Source organism: Myripristis murdjan, chromosome 23 (assembly GCF_902150065.1).
Source record: "Myripristis murdjan chromosome 23, fMyrMur1.1, whole genome shotgun sequence".
Classification (NCBI taxonomy): Eukaryota; Metazoa; Chordata; class Actinopteri; order Holocentriformes; family Holocentridae; genus Myripristis; species Myripristis murdjan.
Window position 1 is genome coordinate 25,932,122 of NC_044002.1, and position 21,088 is coordinate 25,953,209.

The 21,088-nt window shown below is 42.8% G+C and overlaps 1 protein-coding gene across 6 annotated transcripts in view; it reads right to left on the reverse strand.

Moving 5' to 3' along the window:
• The window catches only part of il15ra (interleukin 15 receptor subunit alpha), a 43,177-nt gene that overhangs the window by 20,584 nt on the left and 1,505 nt on the right, over window positions 1-21,088 (reverse strand). For 3 of the 6 annotated variants that reach the window (XR_003927865.1, XM_030045996.1, XM_030045994.1), the window contains exons 2-6: window positions 19,073-19,261; window positions 16,397-16,438; window positions 16,238-16,282; window positions 16,094-16,126; window positions 15,444-15,632 (exon numbers count right to left, since the gene is read on the reverse strand). Coding sequence is in view for 5 of the 6 variants with exons in the window: in XM_030045996.1 (XP_029901856.1) it covers window positions 15,444-15,632; window positions 16,094-16,126; window positions 16,238-16,282; window positions 16,397-16,438; window positions 19,073-19,261 (498 nt within the window). In the remaining variant the exon portion in view is untranslated. Of the gene's footprint in view, window positions 1-14,262; window positions 14,726-15,271; window positions 15,342-15,443; window positions 15,633-16,093; window positions 16,127-16,237; window positions 16,283-16,396; window positions 16,439-19,072; window positions 19,262-21,088 lie in introns of those variants that run through there. The other 3 variants (XM_030045997.1, XM_030045993.1, XM_030045995.1) reach the window with 3 other exon arrangements.

The window sequence follows — 21,088 nt, forward strand, 5'->3', positions numbered from 1 at the left end:
CGGTCCGGTCAACGTCTTGGGCCGTCAAATGTCTGCAAGACTACCTGACAAACACCGGGCAAACAGCTGATTTCTCAGCTGTAAGGAAAGAAGAGCTGAACAAGATCCTCCGTGAATTTTGATTTCTATAATAAAGTGCCTCAGCGGAGTCAGCACCACGGACAGTTCCTGCAGGATTTTCCAGATGTGCGTCTATAACTTTGTTCATGTTATTAATGCCTTAATGTTATCTGTTATTAATTAGCCTTTTAATTGTTATTAATTTGTTTAGTCTTTAGAGTTTCCTAGGCCACTGATTAATTTGTCAATTTGTTTGCATCTGTACATTGAAATGAACATTTAAATAATCAACACATCTGTGAAAACTGTGGTCTTTATTTCAGAGGTAAAGTGATAACAGCCTGAAAAGGTGATTCTATAACTCTGTTCAGCCTTAATGTGACTGCTTACTGTCGTTACTTTTGTTGCTTAGCCACATTAATCAGAGCTGACGTTAAATTGGAGTGACACACCCCCAGCTGAAATAAAACATCTGCCGGTGAGTTTATGAAAAGACAGATGTTTGCCGACACTGGAAAGCAGTAGCCTGTATTTGAATATAACTGTTCATATAAGTTGGTTGTAGATAAAGATCAGCTGCTGTCACGGCACCTGCTAGATTAAAAATGACTGAGAAGTCAGCAGAAGTATAACTATCAGTCCATGAAAAAAAATTTTTTTTCCAGCGGATGTTCAAGTTACAACATGATTGAGCTAGCAGAGCAGTATGAGAGTATAGTGCACAACTGCTGCACACACACACACACACACACACACAGATGCACTCACCAGGCTCCACTGCTGTGCTCTTTGGGGGCTTGTTGGGATCGGCTGAAACACATAAAATGGCAAACTGAGCGGTTCATACATCATCCTCTACTTCACCGTAAAAAAAACAAAACACAAACATCTGGATTTAGTCGACAGGAGGTGGAAAATGTGGAGGAGTTGGAGTAAACAGGACAAACATTCAAAATCACTGTAACCCTCGGCCGTGAAAACACAGGTGAGTCGAACAAACTGGAGAGGAAACGAGGAGCTACGAGACAGACGCTGTGGGCTTTAAAGTAACGTAACAGATGTGACATTGTTGTAGGAGATGTGACGTAACAGATGTGACGTTGTAACAGATGTGACATTGTGTAACAAATATAACGTAACAGATGTGATGTTGCACAGCGACCTCTCAGATTGGTTCATGTTGCTGAAACAAGGTCTAGTTTGGGGCGCCACACTTTCCGGCGGAGCGTTAAAAACTTATGCCAACTTAACTGGCAGACGACTGTGAAGAGTTTGTTAAATCTTTGCTTAATGAAGCAAACGTCAACTGAAGTGTTTTAAATTACATTTCCATTTGTCTGTGGTTCATTCCTTCAACAAGAGTCGGAACACGTGGACGTGTTGGACTAGTTGTCACCTTTTATCCGTCACTTGGTAAAAACTAATTCTTTAGTTTGTAATTTTCGCTAAAGTCCCCGATGTGTAGTGTAATGTACAACATTTAGATTTCAAGCTGCTGCTCAGTGAAGTCCGGCTGCTGTGTACGAGGCCAGTTTGTCAGGCTCACACTGGGTTTTGTGTGTTGCTGCAGGATCCTGATCTATCAGAGCAGCGTACGCTCCAAACCAGCATGTGCATCATGCAATCAAGTTCACTGAATGAAATCTGATGAACTCAAGTTGGCTGATTAAATTATTGCTCACTTTGCTGAGGACCCCTGGAAGACCCTCTTGGGCCCCTGGAAAACCCTCAAGGATCCGACTTTGAAACCCCTCGGGTCAGTCATTGTGACATTTGAGATGTAAAGACACAAAAACACATGGGGGCTCTTACGTATGCATGCAAAGCTGACATTCCACTTGGACTCGATGCACTTGGCGAGGGTGGAGGTTCCCGCCTTCCTGGTGTAGCCGTCGACACACTCGTAGTGGTAGCTGTTGTTTTGGCAGCAGTCGTCTGGAGGTGGCTTGGTCAGCTCAATATGTGGAAGATCTGAGCAGGAACACTGGCATTCACCTGCAAGAAGACACCGTGAGCCGGGATCAGACTGCAGCGCATTTGTTTTGGTCTGGTTGGAGAGGCCGCACACGTCGTGTGTCGTTATCTAGCTCTCAAAATAAAAGAACACTTTTAGACCGGAAACCAACTCCAACAGATTATCACCATAGAAACAACAACAAGACCCGGTTCCCATTTTTTTCTGTGTCATTACATTTACTTGTGGAAGTACTACCAGGATGTGTCTTCATGGCGCAAGGTTACAATGTGGATGCTACCTGCTGGATCTACTTTCCAAATCAAATAGGAACCAGTTTTTTCCCATATAATTACAATTATTTATGAAACAACTATCAGGTTTCATAATGGTGCAAGGTTACTATGTGGACGTTTCCTGCAGATGCCACCTGCCGGATCTACATTCCAATTTAAAACAGGAAAATAACAACAAAAGACAATGGGATCCAGGACTCGTTTTTCAGATTGTCATGATTCTCTTTTTTCTGACATGAAAACAGCTCAGACTCCGCCTCTCCGTCTGAAAGACAGGGGAACAATAGTGAGTGGGCGGGGCTACGTTTCCTAAACGTAACCTGGTCACAATTTTCTCTTCCCATTTTCACTGGATTTGCATTTCATTTGGTTTTAAAGAAAGAAGAAAAACACGATTTCAGTTTCACCAGCATGTAAACCCGAGAGATTTGATCCAGAATCACTGATCTGACCTTTAAATACATCATTTTAATCATATTAATTATTTTTCTGGTCTCTTGTTTTTATGACTGTGGTTTTCAGGAAATTTGGCTGTTTTCTTACTAATAACTAACTGTGGGTGTTGCGCAAAAGTCTTATAATGAGAGGAAACACCTTTTTTTCTCTCTGTGTGTATAAATATATACACTGCCAGTCAAAAGCTTGGACACACCTTCTCATTCAATGTTTTTTCTTTATTTTTACTACTTTCTACATCGTAGATACATACTGAAGACATCAAATATATGAAGCAAGATATATGGAATTATGTAGCAAAGAAAAAATTGTTAAATAACTCTAAATATCTTTTAGATTTTAGATTCCTCAAAGTAGCCACCCTTTGCTTTGTTGACAGCTCTGCAAACCCTTGGCCTTCTCTCAATGAGCTTCATGATGTAGTCACCTGAAATGGTTTTCACTTCACAGGTGTGCCTTGTCAGGGTTCATTTGTGGAATTTCTTGCCTTCTTAATGGGGTTGGGACCATCAGTTGTGTTGTGCAGAAGTCAGGTTGGTACACAGCTGACAGCCCTATTTGACAACTGTTAGAATTCATATTATGGCAAGAACCAATCAGCTAAGTAAAGAGAAACGACAGTCCAACATTACTTTAAGAACTGAAGGTCATCCGAGTCACCAGCCTCAGAAATTGCAAGTTAACAGCAGCTCAGATTAGAGCCCAGATAAATGCCACACAGAGTTCTAGTGGCAGACACATCTCTACATCAACTGTGCAGAGGAGACGGCACGAATCTGATTGGTTAATCAGACGTTTAGAATGTGCTCAAATGAGCATGACAGCACGGCCGTGCTCAAATAAACAATACTGAATCAATCACTGAAACTATTAGGCTACTCCGCCTACATCTTATTGCCTGAGTCTGTGTGGTTTCCATGACAACACGGAAAGTTTCACCGAAACCCGCATCAAAAGCCGTTGTCAGCTTTGTTCGCCTGCATAATGGACCGTTTTGTTGTCAATTTTGATTTCTTTGGCAACCTAGGTTTGGATAAATGGCTGAACGAGGAAGACAAGACAGAAGAGAAAAAGCAGAGATACACGAGAGTGACGAGTGAAGAGCTGGATCAGCTGGAGAGGTCAGGCAATGAAGCCGGTACGGCCCGGTCAACGTCTTGGGCCGTCAAATGTCTACAAGACTACCTGACAAACACTGGGCAAACAGCTGATTTCTCAGCTGTAAGGAAAGAAGAGCTGAACAAGATCCTCCGTGAATTTTGATTTCTATAATAAAGTGCCTCAGCGGAGTCAGCACCACGGACAGTACCTGCAGGATTTTCCAGATGTGCGTCTATAACTTTGTTGATGTTATTAATGCCTTAATGTTATCTGTTATTAATTAGCCTTTTAATTGTTATTAATTTGTTTAGTCTTTAGAGTTTCCTAGGCCACTGATTAATTTGTCAATTTGTTTGCATCTGTACATTGAAATGAACATTTAAATAATCAACACATCTGTGAAAACTGTGGTCTTTATTTCAGAGGTAAAGTGATAACAGCCTGAAAAGGTGATTCTATAACTCTGTTCAGCCTTAATGTGACTGCTTACTGTCGTTACTTTTGTTGCTTAGCCACATTAATCAGAGCTGACGTTAAATTGGAGTGACACATCCCCAGCTGAAATAAAACATCTGCCGGTGAGTTTATGAAAAGACAGATGTTTGCCGACACTGGAAAGCAGTAGCCTGTATTTGAATATAACTGTTCATATAAGTTGGTTGTAGATAAAGATCAGCTGCTGTCACGGCAACTGTTAGATTAAAAATGACTGAGAAGTCAGCAGAAGTATAACTATCAGTCCATGAAAATTTTTTTTTTTTTCCAGCGGATGTTCAACTTACAACATGATTGAGCTAGCAGAGCAGTATGAGAGTATAGTGCACAACTGCTGCACACACACACACACACACACACACAGATACACTCACCAGGCTCCACTGCTGTGCTCTTTGGGGGCTTGTTGGGATCGGCTGAAACACATAAAATGACAAACTGAGCGGTTCATACATCATCCTCTACTTCACCGTAAAAAAACAAAACACAAACATCTGGATTTAGTCGACAGGAGGTGGAAAATGTGGAGGAGTTGGAGTAAACAGGACAAACATTCAAAATCACTGTAACCCTCGGCCGTGAAAACACAGGTGAGTCGAACAAACTGGAGAGGAAACGAGGAGCTACGAGACAGACGCTGTGGGCTTTAAAGTAACGTAACAGATGTGACATTGTTGTAGGAGATGTGACGTAACAGATGTGACGTTGTAACAGATGTGACATTGTGTAACAAATATAACGTAACAGATGTGATGTTGCACAGCGACCTCTCAGATTGGTTCATGTTGCTGAAACAAGGTCTGATTTGGGGCGCCACACTTTCCGGCGGAGCGTTAAAAACTTATGCCAACTTAACTGGCAGACGACCGTGAAGAGTTTGTTAAATCTTTGTTTGATGAAGCAAAGGTCAACTGAAGTGTTTTAAATGACATTTCCATTTGTCTGTGGTTCATTCCTTCAACAAGAGTCACAACATGTGGACGTGTTGGACTAGTTGTCACCTTTTATCCGTCACTTGGTAAAAACTAATTCTTTAGTTTGTAATTTTCGCTAAAGTCCCCGATGTGTAGTGTAATGTACAACATTTAGATTTCAAGCTGCTGCTCAGTGAAGTCCGGCTGCTGTCGTGCACAAGGCCAGTTTGTCAGTCTCACACTGGGTTTTGTGTGTTGCTGCAGGATCCTGATCTATCAGAGCAGCGTACGCTCCAAACCAGCATGTGCATCATGCAATCAAGTTCACTGAATGAAATCTGATGGACTCAAGTTGGCTGATTAAATTATTGCTCACTTTGCTGGTTCGGCTTGCTTTCCCTTAAGAACAAAAACAGACTGCAGGGTATAGTGAAAGCATGCAGCAAAATTGCAGGAATTAATCTCAATGCTCTTTCTGATGTGTACAAGCTCAGAACCCTGAGCAAGGCCCGCTCACTCCTCACTGATGAGAGCCACCCCTTGGTTGGTGAGTTTGTGCTGCTCCCGTCAGGCCGCAGGTACATCCTGCCAAGATGCAGAACGAACAGACTAAAATACTCTTTTGTCCCTGCTGCCATTGGGTTTCTGAACAAATGATTATAATTGTCTGTTCTAACTATTGTTTCATTCTGTGTTATATGTTTTTGTCATTCTGTGTTGTGGCTGATTGTTTTTTTGTCCTACTATTGCTGGCTGCAGAGCAATTTGCCCCACGGGGATAATAAAAGACTCCTTGAACCTTGAGGACCCCTGGAAGACCCTCAAGGATCCGACTTTGAAACCCCCCGGGTCAGTCATTGTGACACTTTAGATGTAAAGACACAAAAACACGTGGGGGCTCTTACGAATGCATGCAAAGCTGACGTCCCACTTGGACTCGATGCACTTGGCGAGGGTGGAGGTTCCCGGCTTCCTGATGTAGCCGTCGACACACTTGTAGCGGTAGAGGTTGTTTTGGCAGCAGTCGTCTGGAGGCGGCTCGGTCAGCGGGATGTGTGGAAGATCTGAGCAGGAACACTGGCATTCACCTGCAAGAAGACACCGTGAGCCGGGATCAGACTGCAGCACATTTGTTTTGGTCTGGTTGGAGAGGCCGCACACGTCGTGTGTCGTTATCTAGCTCTCAGAATAAAAGAACACTTTTAGACCGGAAACCAAATCCAACAGATTATCACCATAGAAACAACAACAAGACCCGGTTCCCATTTTTTTCTGTGTCATTACATTTACTTGTGGAAGTACTATCAGGTTGTGTCTTCATGGCGCAAGGTTACAATGTGGATGCTACCTGCCGGATCTACTTTCCAAATCAAATCGGAACCAGTTTTTTCCCATATAATTACAATTATTTATGAAACAACTATCAGGTTTCATAATGGTGCAAGGTTACAATGTGGACACTACCTGCTGGATCTACTTTCCAATTTAAAACAGGAAAATAACAACAAAAGACAATGGGATCCAGGACTTGTTTTTTTTCCACAGTGTCATGATTCTCTTCTTTCCAACATGAAAATGGCTCAGGCTCCGCCTCTCCGTCTGAAAGACAGGGGAACAATAGTGAGTGGGCGGGGCTACGTTTCCTAAACGTAACCTGGTTACAATTTTCTCTTCCCATTTTCACTGGATTTGCATTTCATTTGGTTTTAAAGAAAGAAGGAAACATGATTTCAGTTTCACCAGCATGTAAACACGAGAGATTTGATCCAGAATCACTGATCTGACCTTTAAATACATCATTTCATACATCATCACGAATCAGGCCTTCATTGTCAAATAGCTGCTAGGAAACCACTGCTAAGGAAAAGCAACAAGCAAAAGAGATTTGTTTGGGCCAAGAAACATGGAATGGACTTTAGACCAGTGGAAATCTGTGCTTTGGTCTGATGAGTCCAAATTTGAGATCTTTGGTTCCAACCGCCGTGTCTTTGTGAGACGCAGAAAAGGTGAACGGATGGATTCCACATGCCTGGTTCCCACTGTGAAGCATGGAGGAGGAGGTGTGATGGTGTGGGGGTGTTTTGCTGTTGACACTGTTGGGGATTTATTCAAAATTGAAGGCACACTGAACCAGCATGGCTACCACAGCATCCTGCAGCGACATGCCATCCCATCCGGTTTGCGTTTAGTTGGACCATCATTTATTTTTCAACAGGACAGTGAGCCCAAACACACCTCCAGGCTGTGTAAGGGCTATTTGACCAAGAAGGAGAGTGATGGAGTGCTGCGGCAGATGACCTGGCCTCCACAGTCACTGGACCTGAACCCAATCCAGATGGCAGAGCAGTTAGTATCTCTGCCTGCCATGCAGGAGACCAGGGGTTCAATTCCCCACCCAGACAAGAGGGTATCAGTACTTTCTTACCTCACTTTGTTGTTAACCATGACAATGAAGTGATTCTTATCATTCTGCCTGTTATTGGCTAGATGACACACACAGTGGCATTTACGGTTTCTGTAATTTTCATTTCTATACTATTTGTGAATTTGTATTGTAACCCAGGTGCTAAATTCTTCTTCTTATTATTATTATTATTATTTTGCCTTGTTTTTTTGCCTTTTTTAATGCCTTGTTCTAACTTCATGGGGAGATATATATATATCAATCGATTCAGATTCAGATTTAAACAAGGATTTGTGTGGTGTACTTTGTTTGTCGCCCTGACCTTCCTATGTGCAGTTTGGGCTCATTCTCCATTCGTGCTGATAGGCACCTGCAGTTACTAATCTGGATTAGATGCCCAAAAGGCGTTCGCCAGTTGTGGCCTGTTCAATAGAATAAAAAAAGTTCCAATTCATCTATTGTATTTTATTGTTCCACTATAGTACTATAGGCCAGTATGACTGGGGCAGCCAAGTAATTTGACATATTTGAACAATTTTTAAAAAAGTAACGTAAAAGTTACTTTTCCTGGTAATTAATTACTTTGACAATGACGTAACTCAGTTACTAACTCAGTTACTTTTTAGTACAAGTAACTAGTAACTATAATTAATTACTTTTTACTTTTTTTTTTTGTATTTATGGTATCTGCTGGTGCGATGCGACTGTGTTTCCTTGGTGATCTGTTGTCCTCCTGTCTGTCCAGCGAGACGCCTCCTCCCTCTGTCCTCCTCCTCCTCAAGATTTCTGCATGTTTCCCTGTTCCATCTGACGGGGTTTTGGGGGAGTTTTGGGGGAGCTTTGACACTGTAAACAGGAATTTTGGGCTCCAAATAAACATAAAACTTGAAACTTGATGTTTCCGGCGAGAAAGTCCCTCTGCCCACCTGCACTTGGTAAGATCTAGTTTAGATCAGCGAGGCTCTCAGGATCCGGCTACAGCGTGGATCAATATCAGAGGGTATCAGATGATTCGTGTAAAATGCCTGTGGAGTTGTTGTTTTAATTTGAAAAGCTGATGATGCTCATAAAATGTTCAACCTGCCGCCTTTAAACCTCTGACCTGGAAATCAGATCATTTCAATCAACAGTTAAAAAGGCATTTTGGTGATTTTTTTAAATGTGGCACATAGAAAGCATCCCGGTGAATCAGTTCCACCATTATTTCATCCTGCTGCTCTCTAAAACAAAAGGAGAATCAAACAGAAAGTGCTCTGGACGCAGGTTTGACTCTGTCGCAGCTTTAAAGTGAAAACATGTTGGGCCGGACAGCCGTGACCCACAGCTGCTGCTCCAGGTTCAGTGGAAAATGAAATCAAACAGGTCTGGATGTTTCATTACAGGATATAATAATATATATAATAATATAACAAATATAAGAGGAACTCAAATCAATAAGTAGAGCAGACAGAGTCCAGTTGATCATAAAAACTGACATCCTGCTGCAACGAAAAATCACTAAATTCCCAAACATGAAGGGAACTGGGACTTATTACATGCCCTAATGTATTATATTATCAGAATATTCCTGTAATATTCATATTACAGAGGTATAATACGGAAAAATCACAGTAATTAATAGACACCTTAATGTACTTTGTTGTATTTTTTCTGATAAGATATTCCTGTAATATTCAAATTACAGAGGTAGAATATATTACAAAAAATAATATTCCTAAGTAGGAAGAGAACAGGGAGTTAACAGACATCCTAATGCACTTGATTATATTTCTTCTCATGATGTTATCAGAATATTCCTGTAATATTCACACTACAGAGGTATAATGTGCCACGAAAAATAACAATATTCCTAAACACGGAGATAATAGAGATAATAGACACCTGGATGGTTTTGTTTTTTTCTTTGGATAGCATCAGAATATTCTTGTTATGTTCATCTTACAGGTTAGTTTTTCTTTCTTTTTGCTGAGGAAACGCAGGTTGGAGCCGCCCATCCCGGAAAGAGAGGAAAACAAGCTGCATGGAGCTCAGACGGAGGGAAAAGCCCAGAGTTTGTTTCTGAGCTCAGAGACAGGCGCTCCTCTGCGGCCACACGCATCTGCCCGCAGCCTCCGTCCGACCGCAACTGCCCGCAGCGCACCTGATGTGCGGACTGTGTGTGTGTGTGTGTGTGTGTGTGTGTGTGTGTGTGTGTGTGTGGTGCCCCTCACCTGCTGCGCAGCGGCCGGCCGGGGCTCCCAGCAGCCACACGGTGAGCAGGAGGGTGGACAGGCGCTCCGGATCCATCCGCCGCGGCTGCCGGCTCACTCCGCAGCAGTGATGCGTCGGTCGGCTCTTTGAAGTGAATGACAGGAGCCGGCGCTTTTTTTTCCTCTTCTCTCTCACACTTTTTTTTTCTCTTCAAGCCGCATGTGATTGGTCAATATGGGTGGTGCCAAGTAACATGTAAACGGAGTATTCCCGTTGCTGCAGCGCATATGAACACCTTATTCAGAAAATTACCTTAACTGGAGTATTGACCTGAATCAGAATATGGTGTGCATGTAAACGTAGTCAGTGTCTGTGCTGAGCAGAGGAGGAAGGGGCAGCAGTTACACACACACACACACACACACACACACACACACAGAGCACACAAGGGTTGCCAGATTGGGCGGTTTGCCGACCAATTGGCTTATTTTTAATTGCGCTGGGCGGGAAAAATCACGTTGGGCAGGTAGTTAAAAATTGGGCTGGTTTTGTCAACATTTGGCAGGTTATGAACTTTGTAGGCTACTAGAGAAGAGAAGACGCTGATTCTGCGTCAAGGTAAGAAAAAAATATGTAGCCAATTTGTGTGACTGTGGCTGATATACTAGGCTAGTTAATTGTAGGCTCTATTTTAAGTTATTTAAGTGATTTACTAATCAATTTGAGAACTACATTTTCCTCTCTCTCTCTCTCTCTCTCTCTCTCTGTCTATGTGGAGTCGGTGTCTTAATCATTTAGTGCTGTGTAGACATAACCACCGTGTGTCTTTGAGTATCACGGATGTGTGTAGAGCGGTGAGGAGAGAGAGAGAGAGAGAGAGAGAGAGAGAGAGAGAGACGGTTTATTTCAGTAATAATGGTACAGTTTATTTCTGATGGAAAATATGTTCAAAGACCATTTTACTAAGGAAGGAAAAGGAAAAATCCCTTTCCTTTCCTTGTGCCTGTCGTTTCAGACCAGTAAAACGAAAATGCCTTTTCGTTTGTGTTTTTTGACCTCACCACACTGTTAATCTGGGCCTGATGTGTGCGTGTGAGAAAGAGCGAGCCTACCAGACTTTCTGTTGCTCACATTTCATGCCAGTATTTGATTACTTGGTCGTGGCTATGCTACGATGCCAGAGGTGCCAGTTTTTGTATTTGGTTGTCTCAGTGCACTCTTTATTTGGTTATTTGATGCAGATATGAAGCTTTGCATGCTTATGATGGGTTTTCTGTTGCGTATGTGATGGTTTTACGGTTTTGCAGGGGTTTCTGGCGAGGTTATGATTTGGGCTGGTTTTTATTGAATTGGGCGGGTTTTAAGTTGTGATTGGGCTGGAAACTGTCAGTCGGATCTGGCAACCCTGCAGCACACACCAACAGGAGAACAGGAGTGGGGGAGACGAGAGGGAAAGAGAGCGAGGGGCCACAAGGAGAGACAACACGAACGCGCTGGAAAGGTGGAGTTAGGAAAATGAGTGACAGCAGGAAAAGGAGTAAAATAAGTAAGTAAGTAAGTAAAATTTTATTTATATAGCGCTCTTCTCAGTACGAATACACAGAGTGCTTTACAATAAAAACAGATAAAACGAGACAGTCAGGTGACCGTCGACAACAACAACTTTTCAATATTGACAGCGTCACACATAAGCAACAAAAACAAAACATCATAAATAGTAATGCCATCGCAGTGTGCAGGAGGTAGTGCGACATAGGTGCAGGTGCATTTCACCAACAAGAAAGAACAGACCATAAAGCTGTACAGATGAAAACTAAAACATAAAAAGGCCCGGAGAGGACGTAACCTCAGGCCTATGTTGGGAAAGCTTGCCGGAACATATGGGTTTTAAGCTGCTTTCTAACGCTATCCACAGACTGGGCAGCTCTCAGAGCCTGAGGAAGCGAGTTCCAGAGGCGTGGTGCCATTGCTGCAAAGGCCCGATCACCTTTAGTTTTTAATTTGGTGCGAGGCACTACCAGGAGCCCCTGGTCAGCTGACCGCAGAGAGCGACTGGGGGTGTGATGGTGGATGAGTTCACAGATGTAACTGGGAGCAGAGCCGTGGATAGCTTTAAAAGTGAACAGTAATAACTTATATTGGATCCTGAAGTGAACCGGTAACCAATGTAGGGCGGCAAGTATTGGTGTAATATGACATGATTTCTTTGACCTGGTGAGTAATCTAGCAGCTGCATTCTGGACCAGTTGGAGACGGTTTATGGATGCCTGATTTAAACAAGTGAACAGCGAGTTGCAGTAATCAAGCCTGGAGGAGATAAAAGCATGTATGGCCATCTCCAGCTCCGAGTGCGAGATGACAAGATGCAGTTTGGCAATGTTTCTTAAATGAAAGAAACAATTACGGCTCAGAGCCTTCACGTGGGTATCCAGGAGCATTGACGGATCAAAATGTACACCAAGGTTCCTGATACTAGGACGGGCGTTGTTTTTGAGGGGGCCCAGGTGTTCTAATACCCTGGCTGTGACACTGTCAGAGGCAATAACTAGCACCTCGGTCTTGGCCGCATTTAACTGAAGGAGGTTGTTCGCCATCCAGCCCTCGATGGCGGCCAAACACTCCAGCAGAACACTGAGACATTGCATATTCTCGGGTTTGAAAGAGAAATGCAGCTGGATGTCGTCCGCATAACAGTGATAAGCTACACCGGGAAATTTTCTAATGAGCTGACCTAACGGCAGCATGTACAGAGCAAAAAGTAATGGGGCCAGCACCGAACCCTGGGGTACACCGCAGTGTAAAGGGGTGGAGTCAGACTTGAAAGGGCCAGCAGACACTGCGAAACTACGCTCACTGAGGTAGGAGGCAAACCATTTTAGGGCACTTCCTGACACACCGACCCAGTTCCTCAGCCTATCCAATAGGATGCCATGAGTCGGAGGCCATCAAAATGTCATTGGACACTCTAAGGAGTGCAGACTCAGTGGAGTGTTTTTTCCGGAAGCCAGACTGAAATTTGTCACCGATGTTATAGGTGGACAAGTACAGGTTGAGTTGATTAGCTACAACTCTCTCTAATGCTTTGGATATGAATGGAAGTTTTGAGATGGGCCTGTAGTTTCGTGGAGAGGAGGGGTCCAGGTTGGGCTTTTTAAGGAGGACCCATTTCAATTTTATTGACAATAGAAAGGCAGAGTGTGGAGTCTGCAAGAAAAAAATCTCTTATCGAGCCGCTCCACAAACAACCTGCACAGCCACATGACAACTGTCCACCATCAGTTCAATGGGAAGAAAAACACAAACAGCTGAACCTGATATTAATGAAGGTGAAGTGTGTCTACTGCTGCTGCTGCTGCTGCTGCTGCAGTGTGTAGGCCTACAGCAACTCAATTCAACTGTAAATAGTTAAAAGTGCCGTGTTGTGTGTTCAGCTCATTCACAGTGCCTCTATTCCGTGCACCTCATCCATGCCCCTATACTGCAGCACATAGGCTACGGTATAAAAAACACACATGCCCCAAATCCATCACCAAGATTTAAGTGGCTTAAAAAATTAATGCTTTGGACTTGTCGTTTCAATGTATTTCATGAATTAACTCGCAGTGAGGTCCGTGGCTGGTGAAGCAGGATCAGCCAGAGCTTAAATCTCTTAGTACATGCATACAAAAATAGATATGAAGTAGAACTCAATATTAAAACCACAGCAAAGTCAAATCAAGCTGCCGCTGTCAATAATGTAGTTATTGACAGAGAGAGAGGCTTTTAAATCTCCGTTAGCTTTTACAGTTTTATTGCCTGATGTACAGTACACTGTATTTATTTGAATTGTGTGATGTCCTCTTTGATTGGATTAAAAATGTAAATATTCTTCTTCTCTTGTTTTATGTTTATGTACTACGGAGCCGCGGAGGGGCCATAGAGAGAAAAATAAAACACACCAGGCCACGTTTTACCGCACTGTGCACTAGAAATGTTTGAGTGCAAACCAGATAGAATTTGACTCACTTTTTGAAGAAATGGGTTTCATATAACTGTAGTCCTCTTTACAGTCCGGTGGAGCTGCAGTTGATGTTTATTATCAGTTAATCTGTGGATTATTTTCTGTTTGGTCCATAAAACTAAATGTGTCTAAAGTCTCATTTTGTCTGCAGCTCAAAGACGTTCAGTTTCCTGTCAGAGAAAATATTCTCATGTTGACGCTGAACAACCTGCAGTGACTTTATCTGCATTTCATTTTCATTTCCTTCTTTTAAGAGATTTCCTCTGCAGCCGGCGGCTCGGCCTCCGGGAGCGGCTCCAGACACTGAGACAAACCCGAGCGGAACAAAACTCCAGAAAAAAAAACAACATTTTTTTAATAAAAATAATTCAGAAAAACAAAGCTCTGACATTTTCATCTGATTCCAACATTTAAAAAAAAACAGTTCAACATTCAGCGGTCAGTTAATAACACAGGTAACGACAGGAGAACAGGTAATTATTTATCCATATTTAACAACAGTCATTATTAAAAACTGCATTTCTCTATCAGGACGCTGCATGGTGTCGATGTTAAAAAGCCTAAAAAAATAATAAAAAATGGCAAAACACCTCGTCAAAAAACAGAGGTCATTTTTTTGGACCCTCAGGCTGAAGATCTCTGGCTCCGCCCCCTGAGATTTAAATCAGCCAATGAGATCGTTTCTGCCTCCGAGGACAAAAAAACCTCCAATTCGCAGTCGGGACACTCCTTCATCGAACGCGTCACAGCGGCGTGCACACCTCCTGGGGCGCAGCGTCCTCCTCGGTGTTCATGGGTAATTTTTCCTCCGCCGTCTCTGTCTGCTGTGTGCTTTTGTCTGCACGCTGCGACCTGCTGCAGAGAGAGGAGAAGAAGAAGAGTGCCGGTCATTAAACGCATCGCCATAACAGGACAGGGGTCTGTGAGGTCATTAAACGCATCGCCATAACAGGACAGGGGTCTGTGAGGTCATTAAATGCATCGTCACAACAGGACAGGGGTCTGTGAGGTCATTAAACACATCATCACAACAGGACGGGGGTCTGTGAGGTCATTAAACGCATCGCCATAACAGGACAGGGGTCTGTGAGGTCATTAAATGCATGTCACAACAGGACAGGGGTCTGTGAGGTCATTAAACACATCATCACAACAGGACGGGGGTCTGTGAGGTCATTAAACACATCATCACAACAGCACAGGGTTTCTGAGAGGTCAGACCTCACAGATTCAAAATTGGGAAGAATTTGTGAATATATAAATATAAACAAATAAATAAACATAAAATTCTTTATTTGCATTAGGATCAAATGATTTTTTTCAACTGTGGAGATAAAAAAGATTTTAGTGACTTTTTTTTTTGTTTGTTTTATTGTTTTGTTTTGAAGTCGTCCAGTTTACCGTTTCCAGCAGAGGAAGCCGGTCGCCGCCGCAGCGCAGGCGATCAGCAGAACTCCCATGATGCTCAGCCCTGCCGGCGACAAAAACGCACAGTTTAACGCTGTGGAGGAAACGTCCCTGTTTCCTGTTAAATCTTGGCTCTTAAAGTGTGAAAAAGAAGCCGGAGTCTCACCTGGGACGTTGTGCTGCTTCCCCGACAGGCTGTTGCCATGGGGATCTGTGAGGGCGGGACTTAACGTGTCCATGAGCACCTCTGATTGGCCAGTGGGAGCGGTGGAGGACGTGCTGTGACTCCGAGCCGTTGGATTGGATGAGGAAGCGGCGGTGGATGTAGCAGAAGTCTGGATGGGGGACGTGGTTGCTATGGCAACAAGTTCAGTAAAGTTAGAAAAACTCCAGCCGTTTATGAAGCCCCCAAAAATGAATCATCTGTTCATCAATATTCACATATTTACCATGAAAAACCTCCCCCAGTGCCTTAAATGTAACTCTAAACTTTGCCCTCATTAAAAATATGCCATGAAATAAATATTTTCTTCAGTGGCTTTCTTAGTTGCACAAACATTGTTGTCTTGTTGGCCTGATGGTGGCGCTGTGGTGGGCCAATCAGGCTAAAGTGTCCCTCCTGTCTTTTCTTAAGCCGCCACAAAAATCAGTCCGTCTGTCAGGACAGTGAGCGACACCAAAAAGGCCGACACAGCACGACACATTCAAATGTTCACAGTTCATTTAGGAATTTCTGTTTTCAGATTTTTTTTTTTTTTTAAGCTTCTTTTTCCAGAAACTTGGACACAAAAAGCAAAGAATCAACATCAAACTCACTGGGAGATTTGGAGGAGACATCGTCCAGTGTCGCTGCAACATAAACACATAAACCGTTTATCTTATGTTTTAAACATAAACAATATTTTTCCTTCATTCTCATTTCGTGGCGCTTGGCCGGGCCTTGGCATCGGTGCTACTCACTCTCAATCACAGACTTCGGTAGAGCTGCTGACGACGTGTCAACCGCTGGTATGCAAGACAAAGCAAAAAAAAAAAAAAAAAAAAAACGGTGTTTATGTTATATTAGAGTATAGTACACAACTGCTGCACACACACACACACACACACAGATGCACTCACCAGGCTCCACTGTTGTGCTCTTTGGGGGGTTGTTGGGATCGGCTGAAACACATAAAATGACAAACTGAGCGGTTCATACATCATCCTGTACTTCACGGCAAAAAGCACAATAAACACAAACATCTGGACTCAGAGCAAATCAAAATGAAATGCACTTCAAGAAACAGCTGAAACTTAAAACTACTGGAAGGTTCCAACCCGGTGACTCTGCATGTTCAGTGTCAAATAAACAAAATGTATGAACTTCACTTTGTGTCTGCTGATCTCGTGTCTTTTTCAAACTGAAAAGCTCCCTCCTCCTCCTCCTCCGCCAGGGAAAATAGTCCCCGGGGAAACGTTTTGCTTTCCACAGCCAATCATCAGCTGTGTGGTTTCTGAATGTTGAGGACTTTGTTCGCCACAGAAGCAGAACATTATAAGGCGGCTGCTTCAACCACAAACTCACATTTTGATTCTGTGCTGTGAAATCTTTAGTTCCTGCAGGACTTGACAAATGGTTTGTTGACGTGGAAAATGTGGAGGAGTTGGAGTAAACAAGACAAACACTCAAAATCACTGTAACCCTCGACCATGAAAACACAGGTGAGTCGAACAAACGAGAGGAAACGAGGAGCTACGAGACAGACGCTGTGGGCTTTAAAGTAACGTAACAGATGTGACATTGTTGTAGGAGATGTAACGTCATAACAGATGTGACGTTATTGTAACAGATGTGACATAACTGATGTAACATTGTAACAGATGTGACGTTATTGTAACAGATGTGACGTAACTGATGTAACATTGTAACAGATGTGATGTAGGAGATGTAACGTCATAACAGGTGTGACGTAACTGATGAAACATTGTAACAGATGTGACATTGTTTTAACAGATGTGATGTAACTGATGAAACACTGTAACAGATGTGACATTGTTGTAACATGTGACGTAACTGATGAAACACTGTAACAGATGTGACGTTGTAACATGTGATGTAAATGATGCAACACTGTAACAGATGTGACGTTGTAATAAATGGCGTTGTAACAGATGTAACGTCATAACAGATGTGACGTAACTGATGTAACAATGTAACAGATGCGATGTTGTAACATGTGACGTAACTGATGTAACATTGTAACAGATGTGACATTGTTGTAACAGATGTGATGTAACTGATGTAACAATGTAACAGATGTGACGTCACTGATGTTACAATGACAATGTTACAATGTTTACAATGTTTTTGTCAAAAGTGACTAGCGACAAATCTAGCGACTTTTCCTGGTGTTATTGGAGACTTCTGGTATTTTGGAGACTGACATGAAAGCACGTATTGTTCCTCTACAGTTCCTGTTCTCAGCGAGCAGCGGGTGCTGCCGCGAGCCCCTCCCCGCCCCAAAGTCCTCACAGGCGGTCACAGCCTCCAGTCGCAGGCAGCTGCAGTCAGGAGAGGAGCAGAGAGGAGACCCTCACCACTCAACGTCCAGGCAGCAAATGAATCGCGCATGCGCAAAGCTGCCGTTGACACAATTCCAGAAAATGTCAATCATAAAAAACAATACTATGTTAATAAAAATAATGCTTAGTAGTTTGTAGTAAATTTGTAGTTCTAAAACATATGTCATTGTTATTTTTGCACTATAAGTTAAAATGTAAAATTATTATTTTATTTGGGTTATTTTTGCAATTTCCACAGAGTGAAAACAAAATGTGATTTTTTTTTTTTTTTTTTGGATTGAAAAGGCTATTTTTCAGGTTTAATTTTAATAAAAATATTTTTATGCCTTTTAAATTTTTATCATTTTTTTATCCCAGCGGTATCGAAAATAGTATCAAGTATCGAATATTTTCCTGGGTATCGATATCGAGTTTGAAATTTTAGCATCGTGACAACCCTATGTTGTTGTAACGTGTGACATAACTGATGTAACATTGTAACAGATGTGACGTTGTAACACATGTGATGTAATTGATGCAACATTGTAACAGATGTGACGTTGTAACAGATGTGACATTGGGTAACAAAAGTAACGTAACAGATGTGATGTTGCACAGCGACCTCTCAGATTGGTTCATGTTGCTGAAGCGAGGTCTGGTTTGGGGCGCTACACTTTTTGGCGGAGCGTTAAAAACTTATGCCAACTTAACTGGCAGACGACCGTGAAGAGTTTGTTAAATCTTTGTTTGATGAAGCAAATGTCAACTGAAGTGTTTTAAATTATATTTCCATTTGTCTGTGGTTCATTTCTTCAACAAGAGTCACAACATGTGGACGTGTTGGACTAGTTGTCACCTTTTATCCGTCACTTGGTAAAAACTAATTCTATAGTTTGTAATTTTCGCTAAAGTCCCCAATGTGTAGTGTAATGTACAACATTTAGATTTCAAGCTGCTGCTCAGTGAAGTCCGGCTGCTGTCGTGCACAAGGCCAGTTTGTCAGGCTCACACTGGGTTTTGTGTGTTGCTGCAGGATCCTGATCTATCAGAGCAGCGTACGCTCCAAACCAGCATGTGCATCATGCAATCAAGTTCACTGAATGAAATCTGATGGACTCAAATTGCCTGATTAAATTATTGCTCGCTTTGCTGAGGACCCCCGGAAGACCCTCAAGGATCCGACTTTGAAACCCCCTGGGTCAGTCATTGTGACATTTGAGATGTAAAGACACAAAAACACATGGCGGCTCTTACGTATGCATACTAATCTGAGGCCATGCTCCCACTTGGACTCGATGCACTTGGCGAGGTTGGAGGTTCCCGCCTTCCTGATGTAGCCGTCAACACACTTGTAGCGGTAACGTTCCTTTTGGCAGCAGTCATCTGGAGGCGGCTCAGTCAGCGGGATGTGTGGAAGATCTGAGCAGGAACACTGGCAATCACCTGCAAGAAGACACCGTGAGCCGGGATCAGACTGCAGCACATTTGTTTTGGTCTGGTTGGGGAGGCCGCACACGTCGTGTGTCGTTATCTAGCTCTCAAAATAAAAGAACACTTTTAGACCGGAAACCAAATCCAACAGATTATCACCATAGAAACAACAACAAGAACCGGTTCCCATTTTTTTCTGTGTCATTACATTTACTTGTGGAAGTACTATCAGGTTGTGTGTTCGTGGCGCAAGGTTACAATGTGGATGCTACCTGCCGGATCTACATTCCAAATCAAATAGGAACCAGTTTTTTCCCATATAATTACAATTATTTATGAAACAGCTATCAGGGTTCTTAATAGTGCAAGGTTACTATGTGGACGTTTCCTGCAGACGCTACCTGCCGGATCTACTTTCCAATTTAAAACAGGAAAATAACAACAAAAGACAATGGGATCCAGGACTCGTTGTTTTTCACAGTGTCATGTTTCTCCCCATAGTGTTTTAGCGGAGAATTGCTTAGCGTGTTTCACAGAGGTATGTTGGACACACACGCCCTGCGTGGCAACTACGTGCACGTTGCATCGAGTCTCCGCAGAACCATAATCCGGCCTTTAGTGTTCACTATTATTTCTGACACATGGTGGCAGTGATTGGATACAGGATATATGTTGGGCATAGGTGACAGGAAGGGGTGGGGCACAGGAAGGGGGAGAGCACACAAGTTTTCACCAGACCTGAGGCAGGAGGGATGGACAAGAGCTGGTATGTCATATAATTTTGGAGTCTCTTCAATAAGAACAAGTAAACATACGAGGATTGACTGGACCTTCTGTCTTTTGGGTCTGCGTAAAGATCACTAATGCTCCTCCTGTGTATGTAAAGGCAGGAGTGGAAATGTTTGAAGGCAAAAGAGAAATTGCCATTACAGGGTCTATCGGCCTGATATTTTTTGTGCACAGTTCTGACTGCATGATCGTGGACTGTCCACAGGTCCACATTAAAACTTAAACATACAAGAATTCATAAAATAATTCAACATGTAATCTGAAAAGCCTGAAAAGTGACGTTCCAAAACACGTCTTAACTTCAGATCAGTTACTCCAGGAGTCAGACGTGTAAACGCTGCGTTCACACACAAACATGCAGACGCTGTTTTCTGCACAGAGGTCAGTTTTTATTAATAAGAATTTGAGGTGAGAATGTTCACACCTAGACACTTCACACCTACACCCACTTCACACCTAGACACAGCACACACATACACACACACAGTTTTGGTGGAGACATGACAGAAAATAACATGAAACAGGGAATTTACAATTTATTCTTATTCTAACTTAATTATGTTTATAAACATTTTATTGTGTTTATAAGTGAGAATGTGTGTGTTGCACTGTGTGACTGACATGTGTGACCAGCTCATATTCATTAGAGCAGCATGAGCAGCAGCAGCTGTTTATATGGAAATGAATCTACTTCCACGCACATAAAACACATCACTCAGGCAGGATTTTTTTTTTGTATTTATGGTATCTGCTGGTGCAATGCGACTGTGTTTCCTTGGTGATCTGTTGTCCTCCTGTCTGTCCAGCGAGACGCCTCCTCCCTCTGTCCTCCTCCTCCTCAAGATTTCTGCATGTTTCCCTGTTCCATCTGACGGGGTTTTGGGGGAGTTTTGGGGGAGCTTTGACACTGTAAACTGGGATTTTGGGCTCCAAATAAACATAAAACTTGAAACTTGATGTTTCCGGCGAGAAAGTCCCTCTGCCCACCTGCACTTGGTAAGATCTAGTTTAGATCAGCGAGGCTCTCAAGATCCGGCTGCAGCGTTGTTC